Below are 15,620 nucleotides of genomic sequence, written 5' to 3' on the forward strand. Positions count from 1 at the left end.
CCCACAAATTATTGTTACTAGCCTTCATAAATATTCTTTCTAAGAAAAGGAAAGAATTTCAAACAATTTAATTTTTCTAATATGTTAGAATACATGTGTAATGCCTAAGGGCATAGTTGTCTTCGTACTTTCTCTCCTTTAATATAAATACTCACATGAGGGGGAGGACTCTCCTATCTCACAATTCTCTTCTCGCATTCCCTTTCATAACATGGTATCAAAGCCCTAGGGTTTTAATCCCCTAGGGACCACCATTGACCACCTCTCTTCTTCTTCCTTGGCCTAACCCCAACCCTAATCTTTCCCCATCCCCCACCTCTCTCCAGCCACTGCGGCCCACCCCAAGCCCCTGCGGCAACCCCCACCTCCCGTGGCACAACCCCAACCCCCTCCCCACCTCTCACGACTACCCCCCCACCCCCCCCAACAAAAAAAAAAACCCCACCTCTACCACGATCCTCTCTTCTCTCTCTCCTCCCCCACATGCAACCCTCTCCTCTCCCCCGCTTCCACAATTTCAAAACCCTAAAAAAGGAAAAATAAAAAAACCCTAACTCATGGCCTAAATCCCTTTCCTTGATTGCAGCTCTTCTCCTATGACTCTTCCTTTTGCTCCCCTAGAGTCACTATTTTTTTTGGACCCATCTAGTTGTTCTTTTCCCTCTATTCTTCCTCGTTGATTGTTGTGGTTGTGTTCTTTTTATTTCTCTTGTCTTCATGGATCCTCTCGTTACTGAGGATCGATCGATTAGCATGACCACTGAGGTTCGTGCAACACAACCTTCGTCGACTCATACTTCTAGTTATCCGTCTCCTGTGGAGGGTTCATTCCTAGAGATGACCGCTGTCAAGCTAGATGGGACCAATTACTTGTCTTGGAAGGTCGCTTTAGAGATATATCCCCTTGCTCGAGGCAATGCCAGCCTTATTCGAAGCAAATATGGGACCATACTGCGCTACTCTATTTTGGGGTAGACAACCTTACACGCATATGTGCTACATATTCTGAGTGGATGTGTTTTCGTCATGGTGATGTCTTTGCTTACGCCTGACAGTCAGTTCGTCTCCCTCTGCCAGCAACTCGATCTGTTTATGCCTATCACTTCTGACATCACGGTTCTCACCAGACAGCGTGACCAACTTCGAGTCGTTCACTACCTTGGTAGTCTGGGCAGTGAGTTTATCTTCATCAGCACATTATTGGTTTTGGCCAAGGTTGCCAGGGCGGGATTTGAAAACGGGATTCGATTCGGAATTTGAAAGCGGGATTCGAAGGTTCCAGGGATGGTTGGGAGTGGGATTCGATTTTTCGCCGGAGAGTCGCCGGGGAGTCGCCAGAGATTCGACGGGGATTCGCCGAGGAGTCGTCGGAGAGCGATAAAAAATTAATAAAAGATAAAATTTAAGAAAAAATACCTGAAAATCAAAATCTAGGCATTCAACTGTATACCATTAAATATAAACATGATTCTCCAAATACCGAAATTAATCAAATTATAACAGTTTTCATTCAGGAGACAGGAGGCTCAGGACTCCACCATTAAACAAAAAATTCAGTTTCCAAAAAGCGAAATATCAAAATTATTACAGAATTTCTCCAGTATTTTCAAATAAAAAGAAATAAAGTTAGGCTTTTCTCTTTCCCTTCGAATAAATATGATCAGTTCGTCCTCTTCCTTCTACATTTTCTGTAAAGGAAAAGTTTAAATAAATGAATTAATATTTATAAGACTAATATCTTCACTAGGAAATTGAAAGTGTTAAAGATTTTATACCGACCCTTGTAAGTTCTACACGACCCAGGAAACTAGTAATACGACCTTGAGTGTTGGATGGTCGTCCAATTTCAAGTTCCGAGCTACTGACCACTCTTGGAGTCCCAGATCCTGCAGCTTCGTCATTGTCGTCTAAATCACGAATAGTGAGTGAAGGACTTGAAGGTAATGACTGAGATGACGAACGAAATGTAGAAGGTCTAAGGAAATCATCATCAAGATCCTGCGATCGCATATCCTCGATTCTGATAGAGGAGTCATCCATAACTGGGAGCTCTAGGTTGATGTCCCATTTTCTATTTGGTCCTTCTTTGTATGCAGCCGCATTATATCTAAATAATAGATTCCAAATTAAATAAATAATCTGACATAAGTAATCAAAAACAATTATTACATGCAATAACGAAACAAACTTAAACCTGGATAGGAGTCGAAGATTTGAGTGGATGTACACAAGGGTATCAGCACAATGTGAATTTAAGCGGTTACGCTTTACATTGTGAATGAAGCTATACGTGCTCCATACTCTCTCTGCAGAAGATGTGCTAATAGGCTGTGAGAGATTTTTGATGGCCACTGACTGTAACTCTGGTACATGACTTCCACGAAAGTTCCACCATTTGGTCACACACACATTGGGATCTTTCGCATCCTCCCTGGCAAATTTACTGGAAAACCTTCCAACCCTTCCTATGAAATCATATAACTGACGTCTAATCGTATCACTCATCTCATCATCAGGGGAGATCCTTAATGGCTTCATATACAGCATCCATGATTTCTGGGTCTTTATCTGAAAATAAAATTAAATAATCGATCAGTTGGTAACATAAATGAAGATAAATACAATTACATTATGAACATTCACAATATGAGAAGCAATTACATACCTGGGGTGACTCGTTTACCACCGCCTGGTGCTGGAATATTGAGATATGCAGGGTCATAATATTTTGGAGTGAGTACATGAGCCAAGGCATGCATTCGAATATTCATCTTCCCCCATCATCCCACCACAATACCATGAATATGCTTGTACATGTCAGGCACATCTTTCAAGTTATCTTTTATTTGTCCTAACATATTGTCCATGCCTTCGTACCCTTCTGATATCAGACAACCTTCCTGGTCAATGAACTTAATCATTTTATAGATGGGCTTCGTAATTAATAATGCCAATTTTATGTTCGTCCAAAATTCATCAGAGACTACACAAGTAGTTGTCATCTCGCCCCTCTATCATCACTTTGTCAGTGCAAGCATTCAACCAATCTCTCCAAGAATCTGTTAATACTGTCATCTGCAACGCCTCCCTTACATCGAGAAGTCTCTTAAGTGTAGTATAATGAGTTGCAAATCTAGTCTTCGCAACTTTCAGCAACTCAAACTTCGAATTGCTTCTAAATATAGCAAGAGCCTGCGAATGATTGGTAATATATTTGACGACATCCTTGCAGGAACAGAAAGTCTCTCCAATCCAACCTAGGTGGTTATGCTTGGTCAAGTCTTTGAATATCAAATTTAATGTGTGAACCACACAAGGAGACCAAAATATGTGGGGAAAAACTTTATTAACTTATGTCCCAGCAAGCTTGCAATTGGCTGCATTATCTGTCAGCACTTGCACAACATTAAAAGGCCCTACTTCTTGAATGGCATCCAACAAAAACTTTGCAATGTTTTTCCCTGATTAATGTACTGGCATCGAATATGTTCGGTTCAATGTTTCTCAATGTTTCTCTTCACGTTTGTCCATCCATCAGAGACAATAGAAAGCCTATGTCCAGGCCATTTTTCTCTCAGAACACCTAGATCTCTTGTTACATTCTCTTTCTCATGGTCCAATAAAGTTGTTCTTGCTTTCTCATAAGAAGGCAACTTGTATCCAGGCACAAAATTGGCGGCAGTTATCATCTCTTGAAAATATGAAGATCGGAGGATGTTAAAGGGAATCCCATTGGCGGCCAAAAATCGCAGCACTTTATGATCAACATCGTCTCTATCCTTTGCTCTAAAAGACTTGCCAATTGGTGATTCACCAACCTTACTTGAATTAGTAGCAGCAGAGCTGGAAGACTTGGCGAGCATGTCTAACCGTGATTTCTTCAGTGGCAGTCTCCCAGGTAAATTCTCTGCTCTTTGGACTTGGCTTCTGATGTGCTCTTGTAATTGTTTGTCTTTTGCAACTGCACTGCAATATGCTATTCCTTGACCTTGACCTCTTGGTGCTTTCACAAGGTGTGCGTGCACCCTTATATAAGTCCCAGTGTAAACCTTCTTACAGTGCTTACATTTCCACTTTTTGGTTCCCGCATGTCCTTCGCCAGCTTTCTTTCCTTTGACTACGTGTGAACATAAAACTGTCGTTGACCTTGCGTTCGGACCCAACACTATGTCCTCGTCATAATCTTCTTCCACATATTCTTCATCATAGTTGTATTCTAGGTCCCCTTCAAAAACTATGTCATCATCACCTACACCTTGGCCTTGAAATTCTTGGTCGACAGTCTCATCCATCTTTCCTCAATTGCCTCTGACAAAATGAAATTGTAAAATATTTGAATAGTATGATAGATATTTTCTACTGTGAGTGTCTTACATGCATGCATGAAAGGGTATGCAGCGGTAGGCTCAGGGTTGGGTTTCCATGGGAATTCCCGAGGGTATTCACTATTTTGCAGGCGTAGGGTCAGGGTTGGGTTTCCCGTGGCGCAGTGTCAAATTCATTGGATTTATATCCAACAAACCGTCTTACGTGGGAATTCCCGAGGGTATTCACTATTTTGCAAGGGTAGGGTCAGGGTTGGGTTTCCCGTGGCGCAGTGTCGAATCCATTAGATTTATATCCAACAGACCGTCTTACGTGGGAATTCCCGAGGGTATTCACTATTTTGCAGGGGTAGGGTCAGGGTTGGGTTTCCCGTGGCGCAGTGTCGAATCCATTGGATTTATATCCAATAAAGTTAACTACCATTACATAAGCCCTATTTGAGAATACAAAATAGTAATAAACTAATTAACTATTACAAAGATCTGTTACCCGTTCAGCAAAATACATCATCAAAATACAAATAAATCACCCCCTTGCACCGCTCCTAGAAGCAGCATTTGACTCAGGAGCACCACTTGCCTCACCACTTGCCTCACCACTTGCCTCACCAGTCCCATACCATTCCCAAAAATAGTTGTTCACCTCTCCAGAGGTGGGGTTGTTCTGAACGACAACGATGGTTCGCCGATTCCAGTCTCTATCAATCGCATTCACTGTCCACATCTTCAAGGATTGAGGGAGAATGGAGTCCGGTACCGAAACATCCATCATCGCTATGTGATGTTGGGCTCCAAAGTACTATCGGAGGATCCGCAAAGGCAAGTAAAAGGAAGTGCTCTGGAACCTCATTATCCGAATGCACTTCTAATCAGAAGTCACGAGGACTGCAGAGGAAATGGGAGCCCATGGGAGAGTCCACTCAATGTCCTTACTTTCGCGACCCTCAAGCCATATAGCCCAACTGTCGCGATCATCGAATGAAACCAACACCTCCCGAGTATTAAAACTCCTCGTCCAGGCTCGTCTTGGCAAAGGTGGTGGAGCCAAAATTCGTAATCTCTCCACTAGCCAAACCTAAATAAAAAAAAGTTAGAAATAATAATTTATCCATAACTAAGTACATCATTCAAGCATTTTTAATAAATCATCCAATACTTATATAAAGAATGACGGAACTTCCCGAGAAGTCAGACTCAGATCCAGTAGATCGGCAAGCACTATCTAGGCTATCAAAAAGTTCCGCTAAGACAGTAGGAGCTAGATTTGCACCTTGGCGAACTTGATCAACCAAGTCTACAAAATATAATGGAATCAAGTCTGATGACTCTAATCGGCCCGGAAAGAGAAACATTGGATAAGCACATAATGCTAATGCATTTTCACGGCAACGACGATACTCCATATCCAGTTCTCTACTTGGTGAAAAGACTTGTACTAGCTTATGCACGAAGATACTACTTGCCTGACGGTAGTGACCTAGGGACTTCTGTGGCACGCCAATCAGACGGCTCAATGCCTTATCATAGCCTTCCTTAAAGGAAGGCTTGAACATGGGACCATCAGGAGAAATGCGGAGCATTATGCAAATATCTTCATGAGTCGGACAAAGCTCTTGCATTCCAAAATGAAACACATGCAAATCTAGATCCCAACAACTGATTGCGGCACGAATCAAACCCCAATCAACACAGATAGTGGCAATATTGCGTAAGCTGCATAGGCCCACCGTGCCAGGATTAACTCCTTCCACTTGATGCAACCCATGGATCCATGCCAGTAAACCATTGTTGGAGACTTCAGCCATTCCGCTCGCCATCACTCGTAAAGGCCCCACGTAGGCTCGTATGCAGTCTCGTACAGTCGTACTATTATCAAATGACAAATGATAAACAATATATCTTATTAGCTCAAAAGATAAGCTAATAAGATAGGCCCACCGTAAGTCAGAGACAAATTGAGTTTGTACTTTGTACAACTACAATGCTACAATCAGCAATTCAGCACATTCAATTTGAGTCGGAGACAAAAAATCAGCAATTCAGCACATTCAATCATAAACAATATTTGATAAAAATATTTTTGCACAATGCTACAATCAGCTCATTCAACCTAAATAATATTCAATTTTGAACTCAAACTCAATTCTCAAATTCTAAAATTCCTAAATGTAATTTTGAATCAGTAAACACTTTTGGAATCAAAATTCACATCTCATCTAAGGAATATCAATTTGCAACACCTTTAGTGCCACTAACAAGATCATCCATCAGCCCCCTATTTAGCCAAGTATAGTTTTTTTTCAAAAAGGACAGTGGGGCAACTTCTTAGGATGAGCCAAGTATAGTTCCAAAGTCCAAAGTCCAAACCAAATGAATGGTTTGGATCACCCTATCAAGTGGGCTCCACTGTACTTTTGAAAAATCACTCAGTCAGTCAGTTGTGCAATATTAAAACATGGTAGTGCTAGTAGCCAAAAGCCACTGCCAAACCCAAATGTATTTTGATGGGCCACGGCCAAAAGGGCTACCGTATTTTGATGGGCCACGGCCAAAACCCAAACATTGTAGCCAACCCAAAAGCACTACTGTATTTTGATGCAGGCACTCCTCACTTTATTAAAAATTTAAAAGTATGGTATGGCCTGCACTACAGGATGATCCAAACCGTCCATTAAATGGGCCACGACCTAAATAGGTTGGGCCCCAAAAATCATTTCCATAAAATTGATCCTAACCCTCTTATCTGAATGTTTGAGGGTTGATCCTAACCCTCTATAGATCGGAGGGTTAGGATCAGCCTATGGAAATGATTTTTGGGGCAAAAACCTTTTTAGGCCGTGGCCCATCGGACGGTTTGGATCTATAGAGGGTTGATCCTAACCCTCTATAGATCGGACGGTTTGGATTATCCTATGGTGCGGGCCATGCCATACTTTTTAATAAAGTGAGGAGTGCCATTAAAAAAAACCGATAATTTCACAGAAACAGTGTGAGAATGGTTTCTCACAGAAACCATTCCCACACAGAAATGAGAAAACCCATCCCTTTTTTAGTTTTTTCAAAAAAAATAGAAAAAAATATCAAATACATACCTTTTCGGCTTTTCTTCTTCTTTCTTCTTCTTCTTCTTCTTCTTTGACGGCGGGAATCACGGGGCGGCAGTGAGAGAGGAGAAGGGGAGTGAGAGAGGGGCGGCAGTGAGGAGCAGAAGAGAAGAAGAAAAGTTGGTTTTTTCCTTTTTTTTTAGGGTTGACTTTTATTAGCTTTTAAAATGAAATTACAAAAAAAAACCCCACTCAAAATACCCCCCTTACTGTTAAAAAATGGCCATAAATGTAATTTCCCATCAAAAGTTGGGATTCGTGATTCCCATTACTAAAAAAACGGATTTAATGTAATGGGAATCGCGGTTTTAACTTATGTGATTCCCGAATCCATACGAATAAAAACCGCGGATTTTATTTTCATAAAACGCGTATTTACAATTCCAGAATCGCGATTCCGGTGGAAACAGAATCGCGATTCCCAATTTAGGATTCGCGAGTCCGATGGAATCGATTCGGGATTCCCCATAATCAGGGAATCGAATCATGATTCGGATTCGCAATTCGGGGAATCGCGAATCCCCACCTTCAGGTGCAAATTCTGCTTCCTTGGTTTTGGCACTATTCCCTCTCATAGAGGTTTACTGTCGTGCCTAGCAGTGTCTTCTGAGCGATTCTTCCCCTGTGATCTCCGTTGATAATTCAATTCTGGCTGCTTCTGAGATAGTGCTCCTCAGTCTGGTCATGGTGGTAGTTCATTTGGTCATTGTAGGGGTCGTAGTGGCCGTGGCAGTGGCCGTGTTGGTGGTGGTCGTGGCAGACCATATTGCACTCATTGTCAGAGAGATGGACATCATGTTGATACACGCTATTCGCTTCATCCCGAGCTTCGTCAGACACGCTCGGCACACCTTCCTACTAGTAGCTCTTCCGATGTTTTGCCTTCATCCTCCACAGATATTATGCCGCCTGCTAATACCTACACTTTATCACGGGCGAATTATGAGGGGTTACAGCGCCTTCGCGCTAGTGCTAGTTCTCCGACTGCATGTTTTGCACAACCAGGTAGTTCACGCACTACTCTCTCTCTAGTTCTGGCTCCTGGATTATTGATTCTGAGGCCTCGAACCACATGACTGGTAACTCTTCTCCACTTCGTTCTTTTAGACCTTTTTCATTCTATGTCTCATTCTATCACCCTTGCCGATGGGACCACCAATCCCATCTCTGGAGTTGGTACTTTGTCTTCTCATCCCAACCTTCCCTTCTCCTCAATATTGTGTGTCCCCAAATCTCCTTTCAGTTTACTTTCACTTAGTCAACTTACTAAAAGTATCAACTCTGCTCTGTCTCAATTTATCCTTCATATTGTCCGTTTCAGGATCCCTCGACTGGGAGAACGATTGGCTCGGGACGTGAGGTGGATGGGCTCTATCGCTTGAACTGTCACGCGCCTGCCGCTGCATTGTAGAGTTCTGTCCGTCCATATTAGTGGCACTGTCGTCTTGGCCACCCTTTACTTCAGCGCATTCAGCAAACGCCCTTTGTTTCCAGTTCTGTTTCACCTTTTCAATGTGAGTCATGTTAACTCGGGAAACACCGTCGTGTGTCTTTTTCATCCCGAGTCATTAGTAGAGTGTCGATTCCTTTTGAGTTAGTTCATTCAGATGTATGGGGAGCCGCTAGGGTTGCGTCTTCAACTGGCTTTAAGTATTTTATTGTCTTTATTGATGATTATTCACGAATGACATGGTTATTTTTATTTAAAGATCGATCAGAAGTCTTTCATGCATTGCGTACTTTTCATACTGAAATCAAAACTCAAAATAATTATCCTCTTAAATGCCTGCACACCGATAATGCTAGGGAGTATCTTTCTTGCTCGAATGGGTTTCAGGATTACCTCTCCTCTCACAGGATTCTTCATCAGTCATCTTGTGTCTATTCCTCTCAACAAAATGGTGTTGCTGAGAGGAAACTACGCTCTTTACTTGATGGGGCCGCCCGTACCCTATTTTTTCAGATGCGGGTTCCTAAGACCTACCGAAGTTATGCCGTTCTCACGGCCTCTTTTTTGGCTAATTGTCTCTGTTAGAAGCATTAGAGAGGAGAAAAGTTAGTGCGTTAGGGAAAACTCCCCCTCACTTATGTATTTATATAAAGGCAAGAGGAGTACAATGACAACTATGCCCTTAGGCAAATACACTATATTCAACACTCCCCCTCAAGCTGGAATGTAGAGATTATACATTCCCAGCTTGTTACAAATATCAATTAACTTCAACTTAGGCAAGGATTTGGTGAAAATATCTGCTAACTGGTCCACAGATCGAGTAAAGGAAACATGTATCTCGCCCGTATGGATTCTCTAGCGAATAAAATGGCAATCAACCTCTATATGCTTGGTTCTCTTATGGAAGACGAGATTGGTGGCTATGTGAATCGCAGCCTTATTATCACAGTAAAGCTGAGCTGGAGAAGAAGAAGAAAAACCAATCTCTGACATGAGGGAGCGTAACCAAAGAAGCTCCCCACTCGTATGGGACAAAGCTCGGTACTCTGCCTCGACGCTGGACTTCGAAACTACCACTTGTTTCTTACTTTTCCACGACACTAGATTGCCGCCAACATAGGTGCAGTAACCTGTGGTTGATCTCCTATCTGCTGGAAATCATGCTCAATCTGCATCACAAAATCCTTCCACCCTGACATGCCCATTTTTCTTGAATAGCAAGCCTTTCCCTGATGCCCCTTTCAAATAGCGGAGAATCTGAACTATCGTTGCCCAGTGAGAGGTGCATGGAGCACTCATAAACTAGCTAGCAGGGTCATCCATCAAGTCTCCCTCTTCTGAAAGCAACTTTGTGTTTGGATCCATGGGAACACCAACAGGCTTTGCCCCCACAAATCCAGTCTCCTCTAACATATCTAGCACATATTTTCGCTGAGAAAGAGATAGACTGCTGCCAGAATAAGCTACCTCAATCCCTAGAAAATACCGTAGGCGACCAAGGTCCTTAGTAGAGAATTCTGCCTGCAGGAAGGTCTTCAGTCTATGTATGCCAACCGTATCACTGCCTGTAATAATACCATCCACATAGACTATGAGGAGAACATGTCCTGCATCAGAGTGATAACTAAAGACAGAGTGATCAACTGCACATTACCTCATGCCAAATCGCATGACAGCAGCACTAAATCGCCCAAACCATGCTCTAGGAGACTGTTTTTGCCCATACAAGGACTTGCGCAGTCTGCAAACTGAGGACATCTGGTAAATGCTTGATGCAGAACATGTCCTGCATCAGAGTGATAACTAAAGACAGAGTGATCAACTGCACATTGCCTCATGCCAAATCGCATGACAGCAGCACTAAATCGCCCAAACCATGCTCTAGGAGACTGTTTTTGCCCATACAAAGACATGCGCAGTCTGCAAACTGAGGAGGACATTTGGTTAATGCTTGATGGTAAACACCCATCTACAGCCAACGAGATGGGCCCCAGAAGGGAGGGGAACTAAATCCCAAGTGTGATTGGACCGAAGAGCAGCCATCTCAACCTCCATAGCAACTCGCCAGCCCGAATGAGTAAGGGCCTCAGAAACCGACCTGGGTAAAGAAACAAAAGACAAATATTAAACAAACCCACGAAACGTAGGAGTGAGGTGATCATAGGAGACGACAGAAGAAATGGGGTGAGCGGTCATACGAGACCAGGTACGTGATGCAACCGGTGAATCCACTGAACCACCAGAAGGGGGTAAAAGAGGTACCTGAGAGGAGGGGAACGTCGGCTGTGAGGGCGCTAGCTCGGGCTGCGTGGAATGGACATCGCGTAGCTGATAAGTCCGCATAACAGGGGGAGGAGGAGATAGAGAAGGAGACTCAATAGGAGTAGGAGCGAAAGGGATAGGAGGAGGATGAGGATGAGGCAAGGAAGGAGGGCACAAAGGAGACTCAATAGGAGTAGAAGCGACAGGGATAGGAAGAGGAGGATGAGGCAAGGAAGGAGACTCAATGGGATCATGAACAACAGGGGGAAGAAGAGGAAATAGAGTAGGAGGGTCATGAAAGGGAGGACCATCCATAGGAGGAGCTGAAAAGAATGGAGCCGACTCGAAAAAGGTGACATCAGCTGAGGTGAATAGCCTACGCAGCCGAGGGCTATAATAGCGATAGCCCTTTTGGGTACGGAAGTAGCCCACAAACACGCACCGTTCCGCCCAAGGATCAAGCTTATCCCGGCCAGGAGAGAGGTTGTGTACAAAACAGACACAACAAAAAACTCGGGGGATAAGAGGGAAGGGATCATCCCCAGGGTGGAGAATCGAGAGGGGAGAGGAGCCATCTAGCACAGAGGATGGAAGGCGATTAGCAAGGAAACAGGCTGTAAGAACCACATCGCTCGCTCCAATAGGACTTAGCGACATGCATCTAAAAAAGGAGAGAGCAAATAATGTCAAGAAGATAACGGAGTTTCCTCTCAGCTACACCATTTTGCTGAGAGATGTAGGCACAGGAGGACTGATGGATGATGCCGTGGGAGGAGAAAACGGTGTTGAACTCACTAAAAAGGTATTCACGGGCGTTCTCAGTGCGTAAACATTTAAGAGTGCAGTTATATTGAGTAGTGATCTCAGCATAAAAGGTGCCAATGCATGAAAAACCTGTGAGCGATCTTTTAATAAATATAACCAAGTCACACGAGAGAAATCATCCACAAATATGATAAAATATTTATATCTAAAAAGAGACATAGTCCTCGAGGGACCCCACACATCAGAATGTACTAAAGCAAAAGGACACGAGACTCGACTAAGGACCCTAGAGGAAAAAGACACATGATTGTGTTTCCCAAGCTGACAAGATTCGCAATCAAAAGGCTGAAGAGGAGAGGACACAGTAGGTGTCTGCCGAAGCTTCTGGAGAGGAGGGTGGTCAAGACAACAATGCCACAAGTATGAGTCGATGGCAGAGCAACACGGGGCGAAGCACCATCGAGATGATATAGTCCATCTATCTCACGGCTCGAGCCAATCGTCCTCCCAGTTGTGAGATCCTGAAAAACACAGTAGGAAGGAAAGAATGAGACAAAGCAGTTAAGATGCTTAGTAAGTTGACTAACAGAAATTAAATTGAAAGGAGACTCGGGAACACAGAGAACAGAAGATAAGGTGAAACCAGAGTGTGGAGATAGAGTACCAATACCAGTGATGGGTGTAGAGGTCCCATCAGCTAAAGTGACAGAGTGAGAAGCAGAAGGAAATGGGGAAAAAGAACTAAGTGAGGATGCATTACCAGTCAGATGGTCCGAGGCCCCTGAATCAAATAATCCAGGAGCTGGAGCTAGTAAGGAGAGAGGCGGGTGAACTACTCGGCTGAGCAAAACCTATAGTAAGCGGACGACTGCTGAGACGAAGACGCTGCAACTCATCGTAGTCGGCCCTGGAAATGGTATCACTCTAAGGGGCGGATGGAGCACTGCCAATAACGGACTGTGCTGGAGGGGCATCAATGGGATTCGCAGCAGTAAGATGGGCCGCCCGGGAGAGACGAAGCTCCAGGTGAAGAGTATAGCAAGTATCAATATAATGGCCCTTTCGGCGGCAGTGAGTACAATAAGAACGGACACGGCTCCCAGTACCGCGACCACCACCAAAATCGCGGCCGCCACCACCACAATCAACACGGCCCCGATGGAGGTTAGGATTTTAGATTAAGAGTTAGGGTTAGGTTAGGTTAGAAGATGATGATGGAGGTTTGGGTTGAGATTAGGGTTAGGGTTTTAGATGGTGCAAAAGGAGAAGAAGAGGGAAAGCAATGGTGGTCCCTAGGGAGCCAAACCCTAGGGCTCTGATACCATGTTAAAAGAATTAGAGAGGAGAGAAGTTAGTGAGTAAGGGAAAAATCCCCCTCACTTATGTATTTATATAAATGCAAGAGAAGTACAATGACAACTATGCCTTTATGCAAATACACTATATTCAACAGTCTCCTTTCCTCGGTGCTTCAGAATGAGTCCCAATTGGCTAATTGTCCCCGCGTCTTTGGCTAATTGGCCACCCTTTTTTGGCTAATCTTTTTTGGCTAATTGTCCCCGCGTCTTTGGTGGTGTTTGCTTCGTTCACAACCTAAGACCTGGTCTTGATATGCTGGACCCTCGATCTGAGTAGTGTGTCTGCTTGGGATAATCTCATACCCATAAGGGATATCGTTGTTGCAGTCCTCGTCTTCGTCGTTGATTTGTGTCTGCCAATGTTACATTTTTTTAGACTGAGCCACTCTTTAATCCGTCACCCGTGCCTAGTCCCACTGTTACTGATTCGGCTATTCCTCTTCTGGTCCTTCCAGATCCAGTTGTCCTCTCACCTTCGTCACCCTCTGTGCTAGTAGTTTCACAATCACCGCCTGCCACATTTGTACCAGCTGCTACTGATCCACCTGCTCCTACCAAGACATATCAGTGGCGTCGACGAGCATATCCCCTACCACCTCCTCTCCAGGACTCGTCTTCAAAACCGGAGATTCAGGTATCTTCTTCTCAGGTACCCTCTCTCCCATATTGTCCTATTGCTTCGCGCACCCGCTCTCGTCCCACTGCTCATCATATCTCTAACTTTGTTCCATATGATAATCTCACCCCTGGTTTTCGAGGATTTGTGTCTTCTATCTTCTATCTCTTCACCAAAGTCAGTGGTCAAGGCTCTTGCTCATCCAGGATGGCGTGCTACAATGGATCTAGAGATGGATGCCCTTAGCATCAATCAAACCTGGGATTTAGGTCATCTGCCCTATGGTGCTCGTCCTGTGGGATGTCAATGGGTGTTTTCTATCAAATATTTGCCAAAAGGGACTATTGAGCGCTTGAAGGCGTGCTTAGTCGCAAAAGAATATACTATGTCCACACCTTTGGTGTGGACTACACTGAGACTTTCTCTCCTATTGCGAAGATTCCCTCTGTTCGTGTGTTGCTTTCTCTTGCTGTTAATCAGGGCTGGCTACTTTATCTGTTTGATGTGAAAAATGCATTCCTTCATGGTGAACTTACAGAGGAGGTTTATAAGGAACAACCTCCAGGTATGTTGCTCAGGGGGGATATCCTCCTCTGTATGTCGATTGCGCAAATCTCTCTACGTACTAGAGCAATCTCCGCAAGCATGGTTTGGTAGATTCGGTGAGGCTGTCATGTGATTTGATATGAAACAATGTGCCTGGATCATTTAGTTTTGTGTCATCAGTCTGTGACCGGTTACATATTTTTTATAGTATATGCGGACGACATTATCATCAAAGGTAGTAATTCAGAGGGCATACAAAAGTTGAAATGTTCTTGCAGAAAGAGTTCTCCACCAAGGATTTGAGTCACCTCAGGTACTTACTTGGGATAGAGGTGGCATATTCATCTAGAGGTCTCTTTATCACAAAGGAAGTATGAGTTGAATTTCTTAGAGATGGAAAATCTTGGAGTGAAACCTGCTTCTGTACCCATGGACCTGAATGTGAAACTCAGACAAGAAGAGGGTGACTTGTAAGATGACCCTGGAAAATATAGGAGGCTAGTAGGCAAGCTCATATATCTCACAGTGGCCCGGCCAGACATTTCATATGCTTTAGGAGTTGTTAGTCAGTATATGAGATCACCTCGCACTTCTCATTGGGCTTCAGTAATCCAGATCCTAAAGTATTTAAAGGGTGCTCCAGGGAGAGGTTTGTTGTTTAAAAGGCATGACCATATGAAGACTAAAGGTTTCTCTGATGCAGACTGGGATGGATCTCCAGCAGATAGGAGAGCCCCTACCGGATAGTGTACCTTTGTAGGAGGTAACCTGGTGTAATGGCGTAGCAAGAAACAAGATGTCATACCAAAGTCCAGTGCTGAAGCTGAGTACAGGGCTATGGCTCACACAAGTACGGAACTCATTTGGCTACGCTCTCTCTTGTCTAAGATTAGTATAGCTCTTTTCCCTCTCGATTGTACTGTTATAATAAGGCTGCAATTCATATTGCTACAAATCTTGTCTTTCATGAACGAACAAAGCACATTGAGGTTGACTGTCATTTCATCCGTCAGAGAATCCAGAAGGGGGATATATCAACACTTTTCACTCTGACATGTTTACAAAATCTTTCAGCAATTCTAAGTCGAGCGATATTGTAACAAGCTAGGAATGTATGACATATACATTCCAGCTTGAGGGGGAGTGTTAGAATACATGTGTGATGCCTAAGGGCATAGTTGACTTTGTACT

General features: G+C 43.7%; 2 protein-coding genes across 3 annotated transcripts in view; both read right to left on the reverse strand.

Annotated features, from left to right (window-relative positions):
* Window positions 1–15,620, reverse strand: part of LOC143854148 (Transducin family protein / WD-40 repeat family protein) — a 113,181-nt gene that overhangs the window by 70,150 nt on the left and 27,411 nt on the right. The window lies entirely within an intron of this gene.
* On the reverse strand, window positions 533–4,888 carry LOC143854158 (uncharacterized). The gene is made up of 3 exons (XM_077363988.1): window positions 2,666–4,888; window positions 2,195–2,568; window positions 533–2,107 (listed from the first exon to the last, which is right to left on the reverse strand). Exons 1-3 carry the CDS (start codon window positions 2,753–2,755, stop codon window positions 1,744–1,746), a joined length of 828 nt encoding a protein of 275 aa, XP_077220103.1. The 5' UTR covers window positions 2,756–4,888; the 3' UTR covers window positions 533–1,743.

Source organism: Tasmannia lanceolata, unplaced genomic scaffold (genome assembly GCF_043159265.1).
Source record: "Tasmannia lanceolata isolate RefF3 unplaced genomic scaffold, GAP_Taslan_0.1 ptg000003l, whole genome shotgun sequence".
NCBI lineage: Eukaryota > Viridiplantae > Streptophyta > Magnoliopsida > Canellales > Winteraceae > Tasmannia > Tasmannia lanceolata.